Here is a 19,093-nt window from a genome sequence, read left to right as displayed (position 1 = left end):
AGACAAAGATAATAAAAACAAAGAGTAAAATAAAATTCTATAATCATCAAACTCAGACTGAAAACACTTCACAAAACAAGTGAGTCTTTAACTGTTTTCAAAACAATTTATAATCCTGGACCTGATGCAGAGACAATTTAAGTTGGTTCCATAGTACAGGATCTATTTTAAAAAAACCTGAGTGCAAGTCTTTTTCAGCTTCGCAAATTTAACACTGGGAACAGTACCAATTAATCATAGCTTTCAAAAAGGTAGGAGCCTCATCATATAACAAAAAAAGGAACCAACATCATAATCTTAAACTTTATCAGTTGTTGTACCAGTAACAAGTAAAGGGCCTGCAATACTGGTGAAATGTTTCCTCAAAGGGCAGCCTGAAGCTAATCACGCTGCGGCATTTAATAACAGTTGCAGAGTTCTTAACTGGCATCCCAATAGCCCAATATGCAACGCATTACAATAGTCCAATGTTGTTAATACAAACGATTGAACATAAGTAGCATTTATTCAAAATATATTTCAATTTCCATAACTTTCTCAGCTTAAAGAACCCTACCTTAACTACTTTTTGTTTTTACCTGAGGGCAGAAACAAAATGCAGAGTTAAATTGAAACTCCAGATTTTTGACAGATTCTGAAAAGGGATCACAGTGCCATCATAAACAAATTGCAGAGCAGAAGCAGATATCAAAGAATGAGAAAGCCAAACAATCTCAGACTCTGAGACATTCAATAATAGATTATTCTCTCTCAACCAAAGATTCACTTGCTGTCAGAAATACGAACAAAAGTGACACCCACAGTAGTAGAAACTGTAAAATAACAGCTTGATGTCATCCATATAAACGTAAAAAAAATGATCCCCAACTGTTGCAACTTGTCACAAAAAGGGGTGCACACTGATGACAAACATGACCCTTGTGGCACACTCCATTGCATGGGTGCCCATGATGAAAATTACTGGCCCAACTGTACTTGCTGGCTTCTTCCCTCTAAAAATGATGTAAATCATTGACTAACCGTTCCTGTAATCCATATTTCCTCCAGTCTGTGCAATGGGATTAGATGGGAAACAGAACTGAAGACCACAACTACATCCAACAACACTTCATAACTGCATGCCCCTGATCAATTTCATTTAAAATAAAATCAGAAACAGAAATTAACGTGTCTGTACAATGATGTGCTCCGCCTTTACATTGATGATCATTCAAAACTTGCCTCACTTAAAAAATCCACTAATTAAGACAATAAAACCTTTTCTAAAATCTTTGATAATGAGGGAATAACAGAATTTGATCTGTAATTGAATGGCTCGGTGACTGCAAAATTCAAACTCTTTAAAACTGGTCACACAACTATTCTCTTGACTTAAACAAATCTGGAACTATGCACTCAAAGAAAGATAAGATAACTAGCAGTGTCATTTCAAACCACATAAAACCCACAAAAAGCAATTATCAAGTAGGCTATGAGATGATTTTAGCTTTCCCAAACAGGGGCGGCTGAAAGCAATCTACTGCCTGAAGCAAGGGAGGGGGATGGGAGGGGAGGGTGCTCCCCCCACCCCAGACACAGCTCAGGTGAAATCAATGAAGAGGCCAAGGTGGAGGTTCCCACTTGGAGTCTGGCCCTTTCAGCGATTTGAAATGCTGGAAAGGGGCGGGGAAGGAGGTCAGGGTCCCCAGAGAAGTGGCAGATAGCATGTCAGTGATAAAACTCCTAGGAAGTTGACAACCCTGCCAGACTCCTGGGAATCCTACCATCTGCCCCCACTTTTCCTCAACATCTGCCTTCAGGGATGTGGAACATGGGTGAATGGTGGGGTCTGTGTGCGGTATATTCTCTCAGGCTGATGCACAGTTATTAGGTACCCAAGGCAAATCTTAACTTGAGTCAATTCCTTTTCCCTTGCTCTCCCCACACACAATTAACTGTTATGCATTTACTTTACAATTTCATATTAACTACTTTCCTGACCCAGAAATGGAGAATTTACATGAAGAATGACATTCAAATGTCTGTTTGAATCAGGACAACTTTGTTGGAGAGGTAATCCTGAAATGCATAAAGGGCGTACCGCATCGCTTGAAGCTCCAGAAAGCTGATTTGATGGATCGCTTTGGCTTTTGTCCAAGTCCTTTGAGTTTGAAGGCCTTGGACGTGGGCTCCCCAACCTAGGCTGGAGGCGTCCGTAGTTAAGGTCACCTGAGGAGCCGGTTGCTGAAAAGGAAGACCCACTTGTAAGTTGGCTTTGTGTGTCCACCAGATAAGGGACAGATGAAGCTGGCTGGTTATGTGTACCATGGAAGACAGTGGCTGAGTAGCTTGTTGCCACTGGGATTTCAGAATCCATTGGGTCACTCTCATGCAAGGCATGTCATAGGGGTTCATGTCGGACAGTTGATGCCATGTGGCCAAGCAACCTGAGTAGTTGGCCAGCTGAGGATCTTTTTCTACGGCGGATAAAGCTGGCAAGGTTGGACAGCGTAATCGCACGGTCGTTGGGTAAGAATGCTCTGGACAGTGTCGTGTCTATGTCTGCTCCTATAAAGGAGAGAAGATGAGACTGTGTCAACTGGGATTTGGGGTAATTTGTTAGAAATCCCAATGAGTTTAGAAGCCTTAGGGTGAGACCGAGAGAGTCGAGGGCTCCTTGCTTTGTTTGGCTTTTTATGAGCCAGTCATCCAGGTATAGAAAAACGTATATGCCTCTGCTGTGTAACTACGCAGCCACGACTGCCAGGCACTTCGAAAAGACTCGAGGTGTCGAGGCTAGGCCAAAGGTTAGTACTTTGTATTGATAGTGACTGTGGCCCACCACAAATCGCAGATATTTGCGATGAGGAGGGGAGATTGCAATATGGGCGTATGCGTCTTGAAGGTCCAGAGAGCAGAGCCAATCCCCTTGTTGAAGTACAGAAAGCATGGTACCCAGGGATACCATCCTGAACTATTCCTTGCGAAGAAATGTATTCAAGGCACGGAGGTCCAGAATAGGCCGGAGGCCACCGGACATTTTTGGAATAAGGAAATATCTGAAGTAGAACCCTTTTCCCTGCTGATTCGGTGGAACCGGTTCCACGGCTCTGACAGACAGAAGGGTTGAGAGCTCTGACTCAGAGTTTTCCTGTGTGGTTGCCCCAACTCCAGGATGGATTGGGTGGGAAAGTCCAGGGATATTTTTGAAAAATTTAGATGGTAACTGTGGGTTATGATGGACAGTACCCACTGCTCCGTCATTTAAAACTTTTCCTTTCCACCAACGACTTTAGACCAGTCCTTCAGTTACTCACTTTCTCTAACATAGATTACTGTAACTCACTCCTTTTCAACTTACCTCTAAACACTATCCGCCCACTCCAAATCCTACAAAACGCAGCTGCAAGAATCCTCACTGGATCTAAAAAACATGACCACATCACTCCAACACTTACATCACTACACTTGTTACCAATAAAATTCAGGATTGAATACAAAATACTATCCATTCTACACAAAATTATATTTGAAAAACATGAAAACTGGCTAAGCTCCTCCATAAAACTACATACCCCAAACAGAAACCTTAGATCAACAAATAAAGGACTCCTAAAGATACCACCTACTCATTCCAAACAATTCACCTCAACCCAAAAGAGAGCAATCTCTCTAGGTAGCCCAAAACTCTGGAACTCCCTCCCAACTGAACTCAAGAAAACATATAATCCTTCAAAAAAGATCTAAAGACATGGATGTTCACCAAAGCATACCAACTCTCCCAATGAACAACACAACGCCAACCCCCTCCTATCTAACCTGACGAAAAATGAAACTCAACACAACAATGTATTCTAACAAAGTATTGAAATGTAAAAACTGAACTTCTATATGATATCCCTATGTTAACAAGATTTTGAACCTTTTTGAAACCCTTGTTATCCTCCTTAACCTTTGTATTTTTTGTAAACCGTTATGATGGCAAAACCGAATGACGGTATATAAAGCTCGATAAATAAATAAATAGATCTGTGAGGACTACCATCCTGCTTGTCCTGGGAGAAACATAGAATTCCCCCTGACTGTATTGCCATTATCACTGAGTTTAAGGTTTTCATATGGAATGATCCATCACCAAAGATGACTGACCCTCTTTTCGGTCCAGGATGAGGCAAGAGGAACTTTCCTTCTTGGGAATAATGAAATAAATAAAATAACAGCCCGTATCTTCTTGTGACTTGGGCACTGGAATCACGGCCCATCAGTTCAAAAGCCTTGACAACAAACTCCACTGCCTGTCTCTTTTGCAGAAAGATGCAGAGATACACCATGGAGACATCCCTAGGGAAGTACAAAAGGCTGCAGAGCATAGCCTTCCCTTATCACTCTAGAACCCATTGGTCTGACATGAACTTGACTCCCTTTTGATTAAAAGGAGATAGGCAATCCCTTATCTCCTGCTCTGTGAGATGGGTCACAGACCTTTACTGAGGGAGTCGGGAGGCATCACCACCTTCACCCAAGCCTCCGCTCTGTCAGGGCTGCCTGGGCCGAAAGGACTGAGCCCTATTCAGTGTCCATCCTCTGAGAAGATGCCTTCTAGCAACTAAGGAACCTGGACTCACTTATTGACCATCTTTGGGGTTGTTTGTTTTTTGTTTTTTTAACTCACTCCCAAACAAGAGTGATCTTTAAGGGGCAATTCCGTAAGATTAAACTTTGAAATTGTACTGGCCAAACAATGGCTCAGCCAAAGCTGCCGCCTGGCTGCTATCCCTGAAACCATTCCTCTGGCAGAGGTACAAGCCAGGCCCAAAAAGGCAGAGCACAGTTCCAACACTGCCCTGGTATTCAAACCAGACTCATCAACTTCCTGAGATCGGATCAGACAAGTGCAAGCCACTAGGAAGCAGTAAGAGGATATCTGTATCCTTCAATGTCACTCCCCCTTCCATGGGAATGATCGTCCGCTTGGTGACATTCTAGAAAATGCAACTACTCACTCTCTCGCCGCTGGATTCAGGGGTACAGCACTACCAAGGCTCAAACCCCTTTGACTCCACAGCCTACGATCCCAAGTTATTTTTGGTTTTATTTTTTTTAGGTTGGCCGGCTCTGTCGAACGTACCTGTAGAAAGAGGAGTAGCGTAATGGTTATATCAGTAGGCTATGAACCAGGAGACCAGGGTTCAAGTCCCGCTGCCACTCCTTGTGACCTTGGGCAAGTCACTTTACCTTCCATTGCCTCAGGAACAAACTTAGATTGTAAGCCTTCTGGGGATAAGGAAATATCTACAGTACCTGAATGTGATCCAGTTTGAGGTGTTGTGAAAAGTGGAATATAAAAATCACTCAAGGAAGGGAGGAAGGATCCATACCAAATCAGAGGGCAATGGACTGGTGCCCACTGAGTTGTCCTCCCCTGCTGAAAACCAGTTTGGGGGGGGGGCCTCAAAACCAAGCGAAAAATTGACAGCTACCCTTCCAGGCCCATTCCTGTATCGAGTTGGGCTCAGCAAAAACCAGTGGGAGACAACTCTCCCTGAACAGCACTGAGAAGATTAGAGGGAACCTCAGGCTGTAATGCAGTAGGGTAAATCGCATATAGGCCAACAGTATATGGCATAATCGCATACGTGGCAGCAGTATATATATATATATATATATATATATATATATATATAGCAGCAGTGTAAATCACAAAGCACTTAGGTTCTTTACTACTGGTGCCATGGATAAAAACATCCACTAACAGCACCCTTACAAGCAACTGACAATCATGCATCCAACTCTGCTTCTATACAAGGCGAACCCTTACAGGACATCCAAATTTTTAGGACACCCAAGCATAGAACATTCAAATATGAACCGCCCATGCCTGGGACACCCACTGGACTTTTACATGTATAAGCGTGTACTACAGACGCTCAAAACTTGTATGCCAAACTATGCGGCTCAGATAGATGGCCAGCATGGATGCGCAGGCGCAAACAGATGTCAGGCACTATTTCGTGGTTACCCGTGCAGCAAAAAGAACACGAACGCCACCGTGGCCTACCACGCAGCAACTCAGAAGGCCTGAGAGTGGAACCTAGCCCAAAAGGCCGCTCAACCCACCAAAACTGCCATGACTCTCCATCCCCTCATGGAGGCAAAAGTCGGATCAGCCCGCCAAGGCTCAGAGACCAGAATAGAAGAGAGAATGAGAGGAATCCCTAACATTATCTCTCTCTTGTTTCCTTCTACTTCTCTTTTTTTTTTTTTAACTCCTTACCTGAACTCAGCCCATTCCAGCCGAGTTAAGAGTGTTTTTTCTGGTAGAGGGCTAATGCCTTCACTGCTGCACTTGGCTTCCTGCATCCGCTAGCCTTTTGGCTGTTTTCTCTTGGCAGCTAAGTCCATGCTGGAAACCAGCTACCGGACCAAGACACTCGACTGAGGGAGGGATCATGTAATATCACTTCAGGAGAACTCGACTGAGGGAGGGACTATAAGGTATCACCTCAGGAGCAGCGTGCATAAATAATCTTTTTTTTTTTTTTTTAAAACAAGCAATCCTTTGTAGGAAATGCTCATCCACCATCTGCTGGAGATGGAGAATACAGGTGGGCTGTCAGTGCAAGGGTATATATACTGTGACGTCAACATTGCACAGTCTCCATCTGTTGGTAGAGGGGAATAACCCACTGATGTGGATTAACTTGTTTGAATGCTAAGAAATCTATAGTTTGTTGCTACCACTGTGATGCAGCTTCTCAGTGAAACAAGGCTTGTGTTGGGGTTTAGGAAGTTGTTCTACTAAAGCAACTGCAAAAGTGAATGTGTGTGATTATTAAACTTTAATAAAAAAAAAAAAACTGACATTGAAAAAAAAGACTGCATTTGAGGCCATTTATACACTTTACCCTTCCTCTCTGCATTGTATGATACTTCCTATTGGCCAAATATAAGAATTAATCAAAGATGATGTACATGAGCTTCTAAGAGCACTTCATTCTTTATATTGGTAATATATAAAGACAGTACTTATGTGATCAATAAAGCTTAATTACAACATCTTGGGGTAATTCTCATTTAAATCTAAAGAAAAGTATTGACCTGCATGTGCAGATATTTTTGTCCAATTTTGGACTTATACACCCCCCGTCTTCTTCTCCATTGCCACAGCTTCCACTCCTTACTCCCCTTTTCCTTTCCTAGCCCGGAGGCAGGGTGCCAGGGGCTACACTCTGAAATACAATTGTTGGTATGCTCACACTGAACCTGGAGTTATGAGCCAGTGCACGTTCACTGTCCCCAAGAAGGCTTATGGGTGGAGGTGCAACAGGGACAAAGAATGTTCAGTGTAAGTATATCAGCAATTTTATTTCAGAGTACATGGCTCAGTGCACTATCTTAGGGGTCCACTGGCTGTGAGGCATGTGTTAGGGTGGAGGCAATCACAAAACAATACCACTCATGTTTTGTGAATGGTGTTCTTAAAAGTTAGCTATTGACAAATTACTACTTATATGATAATTTTTTTTCTTAATCTAGACAGATGGATTCAGAACCAGTGGGTTATGCACCTCTACCAACAGATGGAGACAGAGAAACTGACGTCACAGTATATATACTCCTGCAGTGACATCAGCCTGCCAGTATTCTCTTCAAAAGCCAACTGTGGACAGACTAGCAAAACTTGATTAACAACAGATAACCATTTCTGTACTCAACCAACAGGAAATACTGAACTCAGGCAAAGAATGTATGAATACTAATCTAGGGACTGGATAAACACTTACCAGTAACCCCTGGAACATGTAGCCACATAGGAGGACCATAACACAATCATGCGGCAGCCAAGGGTAGGAAGCTGAATGCATCTGTCTGGAGTAAAGAAAGGGAAATTATCAGGTAAGTAGTAATTCCTCATTTCCTAGCATCTAGACAGATGGATTCAGGACCAGTTGGATGTACCCAAGCTACTCCTGAATAGGGTGGGAATGCTGCCTGCAGCCCAATCAAAACTGCACATGCAAAGGTTGCATCTTCCGGGGCCTGCACATCCAGATGATAATACCTGGAAAAGGTGTGTAAAGAGGACCACATTGCAGCTTGGCAAATGTCGACAGGAGACAACAATCTAACCTCTGCCCATGACACTGCCTAAACCCTAGTGGAATGAGCCCTAACCTTTTCAGCTACCACATACGTGTCCATGACTATCCCCTTAATCCAGCAAACTATTGTAGCCTGTGAAGCCGGCTCACCCTATTTACCTCTACCATGAAGGACAAACAGGCAATACGTCTTTTGGAAAGGTTTAGAAACCTCCAGATACCTCATGACATGTCTCTTGACATTGAAGGGACGCAACAGGCGATATTCCTCTGCATGTTTTCCCTTATCCAGAGATGGCAAGGAATCCAAGTGAAAATCTAGACCACTTTAGGCAAGAAAGAAATGGGTCACAAAGGGTTCACCTGGCCCCTGAAATAGGCAAGTGCCGCTACCTGTACCTTCAAGGAATTAAGGGCCAACCCATTATTCATCCATCCTGCAAAAATTCCAAAATGAGGGGGGATCCAAACTGAACAAGGAAGCACTCCTTGATCTTCACACCAAGCCTCAAACACTCGCTAAACCCACACATAGGTTAAGGAAGTGGAGAACTTTTGTGCTTCTAGCAAGGTGGCAATCACCACAGTAGAATATCCTCGCTTCAACAAGTGAGCCCACTCAAAGGCCATACTGTAAGACAAAATGGAATTGGATCTTTGAGAAGGACAGGTCCCTGCTGCAACAGATTTCTGTGCGTCAGAAGACAGAGGGGGGAGTCTACCAGGAGTTTTCACAGATCTGCAAACCATGGTCTCCTGGGCCAATTCGGTGCCACCAAAAGCACCATCCCCCCTGTGGCCTTCGACCCTCTGAACTATTCTGCCCAACATGGGCCATGGAGGAAAGATATACAGCAGCTTGTTCTCCTGCCAGACCTGCACGAGAGCATCGATACCCAAGGACTTCAGATCTCTCCTGCTACTGAAGAATTGAGGAACCTTCGCATTGCAAGAATTCGCCAGCAGGTCTAGAAATGGAAAGCCCATGTGCTCCACTATCAGCTGAAATGCCTTGTCCAACAATACCCATTCTCCTGGGTCCAGATTATCCCTGCTGAGAAAGTCTACTCTTACATTGTCTTTTCCTTAAATGTGCAAGGCCAAGATCTCCTGAAGATGCATGTCTGCCTATTCTATAAGTTGGTTTATCTCCTGCGACACATGCTGGCTCTTGGATCCTCCATGCCGACTGATGTAAGCCACCATCTGTAAGTTATCCAACATTACTCAGACCGTTCAACCCTGCAGCCTGCCACTGAACTGTAAGCATGCTAACCGGGCTGCACGGGCTTCTAGCCAATTGATATTCCAGAGAGATTCTTTGGTATTCTAGTGCCCTTGAACCATTAGTTCCTGACAGTGAGCTCCCCAATCCTGGAGGCTCGCATCTATCGTGAGTAACAACCAGTCCAGCAATGTGAGGGAAAATCCCTTTCTCAAATGATCTGCTTGTAACCACCACTGGAGGTGAGAGCCAACTTCCATTGGAAGGTGGAGCAGAATCGAATAGTCCTGAGACTGCGGGTTCCAATGAGACAGCAGGGAGCACTGAAGAAGATGCATATGTGCTTTCGCCCAATGCACCACTTCCAGGTTGCCGCCATCAAACAAAGTACCTGTAGACAGGACCACACTGTCGGGCGTATAGTGTTCCCCAAGAGACAACCTGTGTCATCAACTTCTGAATACCAGCTTCTGGCAGGAAAACTTTGCCTTGCATCGTATCGAACTGAACACCCAGATACTCCAACGACTGAGGTGGCTGATGACTGATCCTGGCTAGGTACACCACCCAACTGAGCTCCTGCAACAGGGAGTTCACTTTGCGGGTCACTAGACGGCTCTCTTCCAGAGACTTGGCCCAAATCATCCAGTCATTCAAATACAGATGTACTAAGATCCCATCCATTCTCAACTCTGCCACTGCCACCACCAGCATAACCTTGGAAAAAGTTCTGGGAGCAGTAGCCAGACCAAAAGGCAGCAGCCAAAACTGATAATAGTACCCCAACACCGCAAAATGAAGAAAATGTTGGTGCTTCAATTGGATGGGAATATGGAGGTATGCCTCGGACAGATCCAAGGAAGTCAGAAATTCCCCCGATTGCACGGCCATTATCACTGAGCACAATGTTTCTATGCGAAAATGATTCACATGCAAATGACAGTTGACTCCTTTGAGATCCAGGATGGGATGAAAGGAGCCCTCCCTTCTTGGGCACAACAAAATGAATGAAATATTGACCCATATTTTCTTGAGACGTGTGTACTGGAACCACAGCCCTCAGACTGAGGAGCCTTGACAGTATACACTTCACTGCCTGCTTCTTCTGAGGGGAATGGCAGGGAGACACCATGAACACGTCCCAAGGAACACTGTGAAACTCCAGTGCATATCCTTCTCGTATCACTTCCAGAACCCACTGATCTGATGTGATCTCGATCCACCTCTGAAGATAGAGAGAGAGGAGCCCCGCCTATCTCCTGTACCCAGAGGTAAGTTGGCATACCTTCACTGGGAGGCTTGGGAGGTTCCACTACCCAAGCCCAAGCCTCGCTTGGTCTGTCTGAGATGAAAGGACTGAGACCTGCCGAAAGGCTGAGTCCTCTGAAAGGTTATTCCTCTGTAGGGACGAAACCGCTTGGAATCCCTGAGATGACCTTTCATACCAAAGTGGCACGACAACTGCTTCTTATCCTCCGGCAACCGAGGAACTGGGGATTTGCCCCACTTACTGGGCAGTTTCTCCAACTCGCTCCCAAATAAGAGCGAGCCTTTAATTTTGTAAGATTAGATTTGGATGTCGCATCGGCTGACCAATTTCGCAACCATAACTGTCGCCTGGCTGCTAATACTGAAGCCACTCCTCTGGCCAAAAGTACGGACCAAATCGCAGCCAGCATCTGCTAAAAAGGCAGCAGCGGGTTCCATAACTTCCCTGGGATTCACTCCAGAGTCATCAGCCTCCTGGGAGAGAAGCAAACAAAAGTGAGCCACCCGGGAACAACAGGAAGCTATCTGTAATGTCCTTGCCACTGCTTCAAATGCTTGTTTATAGATGGCCTCAATCCTCCTATCATGCACATCCTTCAAGGCCACTCCTCCCTCCACGGAGATAGTCATCCGTTTAGAGATGGCACAGACAAGGATGCTCTCTCACCCCTGGATCCAGGGGGAACAGGTTTTCCAAGGTCCGAAGCCCTTTGAAGTTTGCCTCCGGGGCATCCCACTCAAGATCAATCAATTCTTGAATGGCCTCCATAACAGGGAAAAAACAAGAGGCTTTACACAAAGAAACTAAAATGGGATTTGTCTTTGGCTCAGACATGGAATCTGCCCCAGGTACTCCCAGCATTTTCAATAACTGGGAAATCAGGGCTGGCAGCTCAGCTCTATGAAAGAACCGCAACATAGTCTTATACAGTTCCAGTTCCAGAGGAATTTCCCTATCCTCCAGAGAGCCAGGATCTGTATCATCATCATCAGTGCCATCCGGATTCCTGTAAGGAAAACCTGAAGCTAATCGAGGTGTACTTCAGCGCTTAAACATAGTACTGGATGAGGGAGAGGCCACCGCCTGAGGATCTGACCTGACAGGATTGGACAGGGCTGAGGAATGCGCCTGAAGTAAGGATTGCAATCCTTGAAAAAATTCTACCCAAGAAAAGGCAGAAGAATCCATGTCAAAACCAGAAGGCACTTGTGCGGCGCCCACAGAGGAACCAGTTAAGGGAGTTCCAAGGTCAGGCGTCCCTCTTATGTCCTTAACCAGGCCATCATCAGGCTGGCAAGAACCAGGCTTTGTAAAATCAGAGGAAGATAATTCTCCCATAGCCTCTAAGCAGCGCTAGCATAAGTTAGAGGGCACTCCAGGCTGAGATGCCCGACTATGAAAGGCAGCACAGAAGGAAAGGCGCTTAGGTTTCTTAGACTAATGGCACCGGTGGCTATCAGTACACTGAACAGGCGACTGAAGATGTGCATTCAACTGAATTCACGCTGGCAAAAGAATTTAGATGCACAAATTTTAGGAGTCCCAAGCATTATGTGCCGCAAAACTAAGCGCCCTGTCACCGCACCAAATCTGGGTGCACAACCGATTATGTGCCAGAATGTGCACACATGCAGTGCGCCCAAACGAAACTGGGTGCACAATTCGGATGCACAGCCAGATGCATTTGCATGCACCGACAATCCTGTAGAGGGCAGCCAAACGTGCAGAAAAAAGCATGCAAAAATGCCACGCAGTCTACTACATAGCGCCCAGAAAGAAGCCTAACAGAGGGGGCTTAGCCCACCCGGGCTGATCAACCCACCAGGCTGCCCAGTTTCCCTAACCCCCACAGGAGCTGAAATGAATGTCAGAATGGGACGCTAAGCACGGAGACTGGAGGAAGTCCTGTAACAAACCCTCTATTCTGTCTCTGACTTTTTTTTTTTTTTTTAAACTTACCTGAGCTCAGCCTTCCCGGCCAAGTACCGAGACGGTCTCTGGCTGCAGGGGGAGAGGGAATATATCAACATTGCCGTGCTCGACTTCCTGCACCCACTGTCTTTCAGCTGCTTAATTCAGCTAAGTCCATGCTGGCTGAGAATCTGCTACCTGCCCATGTCACTCATCTGAGAGACCATGGATATCACCTCAGGAATTCTCAGCTGGGGGAGGGACCATTAGCTGTCACTGCAGGAGAGCAGGGCAACTCAAATCTCCAATTTATTCTCCTCTAAATTTTGAAGCAATCCCCAGTAGGGAAATGCACATGCACCATCTGCTGGAGATGGAGAATACTGGCAGGCTGATGTCACTGCAGGAGTACATATACTGTGATGTCAGTTTGCTCCATCTCCATATGCTGGTAGCAGTGCATAACCCACTGGTCCTGAATCCATCTGTCTAGATGCTAATAAAAGCACTATATGCTTTAATTTACATTTTCTAAAAACTAGTTTCCTCTGTTAACTTCCAAGCGGAGAGATAGTGTTCTCAGGGTGTGATTTTATTGTTGCAAAATGCAGCCAACACATCACCAAAAACAAACAACTAAAATACCTGCTTAATGAATGTCTTAGGGAGGAGAGGCAAAGGAAGAGTATAAACACATTACCTGTGAAGGGATCACTTTCTCCTAAGGTCACAGTATCTGCAGTCGAGCCAGGGATATAGCGACCAGCACCTGAAACAAAACTACACATTGGCAAAGCAGCACAGGATTTTCCCTCTACAGACTATACATTTAATGATCCTGCACAAATAACACAAACAAACAGACAAACCCCCAAAGGCTTTAAAAAATTACAAAAAATGACCTTAAGGGTTTTTTTTGGAGAAAAGCACTTCCCAAAAGCCACAAAACAGACTTTTTATATTCAGATGAAAGCGGGGAGAAGCTATAATACACTGTTGGGAATTTCAGGTTTCTATATCACAACCATTTCATTCTCCTGCATAACTTAACCCTGAAGGAAATACCCAATTTACATAAAAAAACAAACAAACAAACAAAGAATACAGTGTAAGAAAATATCCCATAAGTCTCATATCCTAATACAACTTAAACACAGAGAGAGAGAGAGAAGAGTACTTCTACATATACCAATAAAGGTGGATTTTAAAATCAGACTGCCACCACTAGTACAGTAAGATAACAAATGGCTCAAAAGAAAAAAAAAGTCTTAGTAGTTCAAGGTATCTGGTAGCAATGCAGCTATCACAGTGTCTGGAGTGGCCTCTACTTGGCCTATGGCTCCAAATATTTCCCTCAAAAAGGATAGAGGTAAACAATACTACTACTACCTGTGAACGGATCTGCTCCAGTCACCGGTCCAGAGGAGGAACCAGGAATATAGCGACCACCTCCTGTGTGGTACAAAAAGGAAAGCAAGTTAGCACAGGTGTTGGCAATACTGTGCTTCTGTCTTAATGTCCAGGACCCTGTATCAAATGGCTTAAGAACAATTAACATGCAGAGTTATCAAGGGGAAGCAGTTTTAAAGATGGGGATTTTCACAAGCTCCCCTCCTTCCACCTTGCAGAAACGAGAGTTGCTTACCTGTAACAGGTGTTCTACAAAGACAGCAGGATGTTAGTCCTCACACATGGGTGACATCATCAGATGGAGCCCGGCACAGAGCATGCCCAGTGTGCCGCTAACCATGCATGGTCCCTCTTCATTCTTATAACAGAGTTTGTGAAAAATAAAATAAATGGAGAGAAACTCAATTCTGCGGGGTGGCGGGTGGGTTTCCTGAGGACTAACATTTTGCTGTCCTAGGAGAATACCTGTTACAGGTAAGCAACTCTGCTTTCTCCAAGGACAAGCAGGATGGCAGTCCTCACACATGGGTGATTAAGTAGCTCCAGGCTGTTCCCAACATGTGCAGCATAGAACAGGTGCAAACAAGCACAACAACTAGAGATGCAATAACTAGAGGAGCAGGCCTGTACCCTAGGAAGGGCACACAGAGTGAGAGTTGGGTTTCATGGCTGAAAGAGATTATAGAGGACTGACTGTCCAAAATGACTATCCTGCTGGCCATCCTTATCCAGGCAATAATGCGAGGTGAATGTGTGGAGAGAACTCCAGGTTGCCACTCTGCAAATCTTGTGTATGGGGACTGCATGCAAGTGAGCCACCAAAATTGACATGGCCCGCACGGAGTGAACCTTGATGTGGCCTTCAAGCTGTAAGCCTGCTTGAGCATAACAGAAGGACATACAGTCCGCAAGCCAGAGGGATAAGGTCTGCTTGGATACTGCAACCCCCCCCCCCCCCAATCTGTTTTTGTCGAAGTAGATAAAGATAAAGAGCTGAGTGGATAGCCGTGAGGCACTGTTGTTCCAAGTAAAAGGCCAGAGCCCTTTTACAATCCAGAGTGTGTAGAGCCTGCTCACCCTGGTGAGTGTACAGCCTTAGAAAAAAAGAAAGCAACACAATGGATTGATTGAGATGGAACTCCATGACCACCTTAGTAAGGAACTTTGGGTGTGTACGCAGAACCACCTTTATCATGACAAAATTTTGTATAATGTGAGTACGACACCAGAGCTTGCAGCTCACTCACCCTGCGCACTGAACTAACCGCAACCAAGAAGATGACCTTCTAGGATACGTATTTCAGGTTGCAGGACTGCAATGGCTCAAATGGAGCATTCATAAGCTGAGACAGGTTGACGCTGAGGTCCCAGGAGACTGCTAGAGGCTGAGTGGGGGGCTTAGGTTGTAACAAGCCCCTCATGAATTGCCCCACAAGTGGATGGGTGGAAATGGAGGCACCATCCCTATCCTTATGGTATTCCCTGATGGCACTAAGGTAGACCCTCACCGACGTGGTCTGCAGACCATACTCTGGAGAGGTACAATAGGAAGTCCAAAAGCTTTGGTGGGGAACAAGAGAAGGGATCCAGACCGTGCCCCACACACCAAGCCGAAAACCGCTTCCACTTGAGATTGTAGGATTTTCTCATGGAGGGTTTTCTGGACTCCAACAGGACTTGGGATACACCCTCCGAAAGGCCCAGAGCCTGTATAATCACCCGGTCAACATTCAAGCCATGAGCGACAGGGCTCGGAGGTTGGGGTGACAAAGCTTGCCCTGGTCCTGAGAGATTAAGTCTGGAACAGTCCCCAACCGAATTGGGGGTTGTGAGGCCAGCTCGGTAGAAGTGGGAATCAGACTTGGTGAGGCCAAAAGGGTGTGATCAGGATCATGGTACCCCTGTCATGTTGGAGCTTTTGGAGTGTTTTTGAGATGAGCGGAAGGGGGAGGGTAAAAGTATAGCAGCCCAGTGCCCAGTGAATCAAAAAAGCATCTGCCACCAATCCTCTGCTCATTCGGCCTAGGAAGCAGAAGCGATCCACCTTCCTGTTCTCCGGAGAAGCAAAGAGGTCCTTGTCTGGGGTCCTCCACAAGTGAAAAATGCAATTCGCTATCTCTTGATTGAGGGACCACTCCTGAGGCTGGAAGACTCAGCTCAGGGAATCTGTAAGGGCGTTGTCCACTCCAGGGAGATACCCAGCTCTGGGGAAAATGCCCTTCTTGATGGCTCACAATCAGATCTGAACTGCCTCCTGACAGAGGGCGTAGGATCCTGTTCCTCCCTACTTGTTCAGATACCACATACCCACCTGATTTTTGGTCTGAACAAGACCACTTTGTTGAGAAGTTGCTCTCTGATCACCTGTAGGGCATATCTGATCGCCTGCAATTCCAGGAAGTTGATCTGGGACTGCGTCTCTTGCAAGGACCAAAGACTCTGGATGTGGAGGCCTGCAACATGGGCTCCCCAACCTATATGGGAGGCATCCGTGGTGAGGACAATCTAGGGCTGCGGGCTCTAGAAGGGCAACCCTCGCTCCAGATTTGATGGGGTCTCCTACCACACGAAAGATTGCTGAAGAAGCATGGTGATTAGGACACAAGCCTGTAGGTCCTGGGTAGCTTGACACTATTGGGAGCGTAACATCCACTGAGCCCTGTGCATGTAAAGTCGAGCAAATGGCATGACATGCACCATCACTGCCATATGATCCAGTAACCGAAGAAACTGGTGTACTGAGACATGGGAGCAACCAGAGACTACCCGAGTGAGAGCTGCAAGGGTCTCCACCCTGTCTCGAGGTAGGAAAGTCTTTGTCTGGAGGGTTTCCAGCTGGGCCCCAATAAAGTCCAGTTGTAAGGACAGCTGGTGATGGGATTTTGGGTAACCAGTAAACCCACATTTTCCAAGACTCTGATTGTGACTTGCAGGGCACTCTGTGCCCCTGCCTGGAGTCACTCTTGATAAGCCAATTGTCAAGGTAAGAGAAAACCTTAACCCCCTTGCTTCTGAAGATAGGCTCCGATCACCGCCAGGCACTTAGTGAAAACGCGGGGTGCAGACACAAGGCCACAGGGCAGTACCTGGTACTGGTAGTGTTTCTTGTCCACCAGGAATCGCAGGTACTGGCGATCAACCTGAGAAATGGGGATATGGGCGTACACATCTTTAAGATCGAGGGAGCAGAGCCAGTCTTCCGCCTTGAGGAGGGGAATCAAGGTGCCAATGAGAACATTTTGAACTTTTCTCTGACCAGAAACCGATTCAATACCTGCAGGTCCAGAATGGGCCGAAGGCCACCAGTTTTCTTGGGAATTAGGAAATACCTGGAGTAGAACCTGTCGTCCTGTTGGCTTGGTGGAACTGGTTCAACTGCCCGAGCCATTACGTGGGTGGAGAGCTCTACCTGAAGTAACTGCAAGTTCCCTAATGCTTTCCATCAAGGACACGGATTGCATTAGAAATGCAACCTGTAACCCTGACACACGATGGATAGGAACCAGAGGTCCGATGTAATCGAAGTCCATCAGTCTGCGAATAACTGCAGTCGACTCCCCCACTGAGGAGTTGACGCCACATGGAGGAGGCTGGCTCACGCTCCCTGGCTGCCAGTCAAAATCATGTGACGGGGTTCTGCAGCGGGGCTGGGGCCGGACAGGACGTACGAGGTTATCGCGACCTTATTTATTTATTTATTTAAAACATTTTATATACCGATTTTCACGGAGGGTATCCGACCAAAACGGTTCACAACTTCAAATTATAAAAGGTAAAATAATAATAATACTAAAGAAAATAAAAAACATAATAAATAAATAAAAAATAGTAAAGATTGAAGAAAAATACATTGTATAATTATAATCCCTAACTCTCTGCATAACTTAACTAAAAAAAAATTTTTTTTTTTTTTTTAACAAAACAAGAAAAGTCAGAAATTTAAGAAGAATTAAGAAACCAAGATCCTCATTATCAAGTAGTTAGCAACAAACAGTCTATTAGGCTCCAAATATGTATCATAGACCAATACTGATATTATAGGGAGCTTTGAGGAGAGGTATTCACTTCCTCAATTCCTGCATAAGCTATTTTAAATAGATAGGTTTTTAGAGCCTTTTTAAATTCCTTGTGATCCATAATTGATCTCAGGGAGTTTGGAATCGAGTTCCAAAGAATGGGTCCTGCCACTGAAAAGGCTCTCTCTCTTGTTATATTTAATCTAGCCAATCGGACTGTGGGCACCTCAAGCAGATACTTAGAAATAGATCTGAGATTTCTAGTAGGCTTATATAACCACAATGAGGTGCAAAGCCAGGTTGAATCCAGATCGTATATTAACGTATGAATTAATGACAAGATTTTGTATTTCACCCTAAACTTGATGGGCAACCAATGTAACCCATACAAGATGGGGGTGATATGATGTCTCATGGATGCTCCTGTCAATAAACGGGCAGCAGAGTTCTGAATCTGCTGCAAAGGTCTTAAGGTAGAATCCGACAGGCCCAAGAAGAGGCTGTTACAATAATCTAAACCTGAGAAGATGATAGATTGAATAACCGTTTGAAAGTCTGATTTAAGTAGAAGTGGCTTTAATCTTTTTATTGTCTGTAGTTTGAAAAATGAGTTCTTGGTCAGATGTGAGATGTGATGTGTTAGAGATAAATTGGAGTCTAATTGTAATCCCAAATTACGAACTACTCTTTTTATCTCAATCACCTCTGTACCTAGCGTGATTGAGGAAGGTGGACAATTAATAGGGTTCTCAATCACACTTAACAAGAGGAATTCCGTCTTTTTTGAATTAAGTTTAAGCCTACTGTGACTTAACCATTGCTCAATTGTCTTTACATACAAATTACATAATGAGATGGTCTCTGTCCAAGATGTTTTATAAGGAATGTACAGTTGTATGTCGTCAGCATAAATTCTAAACTGAACATCCAAGGCTGATAGTATTTGGCACAGTGGGAGGAGATATATATTGAACAACACTGGTGATAGAGAGGACCCCTGTGGAACCCCTGTATTTTGTGTATACATTTGTGACAATTTACCTTTAAAGTTTACTTGCCAGCAACGATCTGAAAAATAACTCTCAAACCAGTTTAATACTGTGCTTTGTAAACCTATCTTTTGAAGTCTGGATAGGAGAATTTTATGATCAAACGTGTCAAACGCTGCGGATATATCCAG

The 19,093-nt window shown here is 45.0% G+C and overlaps 1 protein-coding gene across 2 annotated transcripts in view; it reads right to left on the bottom strand.

The window, feature by feature from the left end:
- Nucleotides 1-19,093, bottom strand: part of PLAA (phospholipase A2 activating protein) — a 207,651-nt gene that overhangs the window by 30,224 nt on the left and 158,334 nt on the right. For both annotated transcript variants that reach the window (XM_029606392.1, XM_029606383.1), the window contains exons 10-11: nucleotides 13,877-13,939; nucleotides 13,188-13,256 (exon numbers count right to left, since the gene is read on the bottom strand). In XM_029606392.1, the coding sequence (XP_029462252.1) occupies nucleotides 13,188-13,256; nucleotides 13,877-13,939 (132 nt within the window). The remainder of the gene's footprint in view (nucleotides 1-13,187; nucleotides 13,257-13,876; nucleotides 13,940-19,093) is intronic.

The sequence above is a fragment of the Rhinatrema bivittatum genome, chromosome 1 (assembly GCF_901001135.1).
Source record: "Rhinatrema bivittatum chromosome 1, aRhiBiv1.1, whole genome shotgun sequence".
Taxonomy (NCBI): domain Eukaryota; kingdom Metazoa; phylum Chordata; class Amphibia; order Gymnophiona; family Rhinatrematidae; genus Rhinatrema; species Rhinatrema bivittatum.
This window is presented reverse-complemented; position numbering and strand designations above follow the sequence as displayed.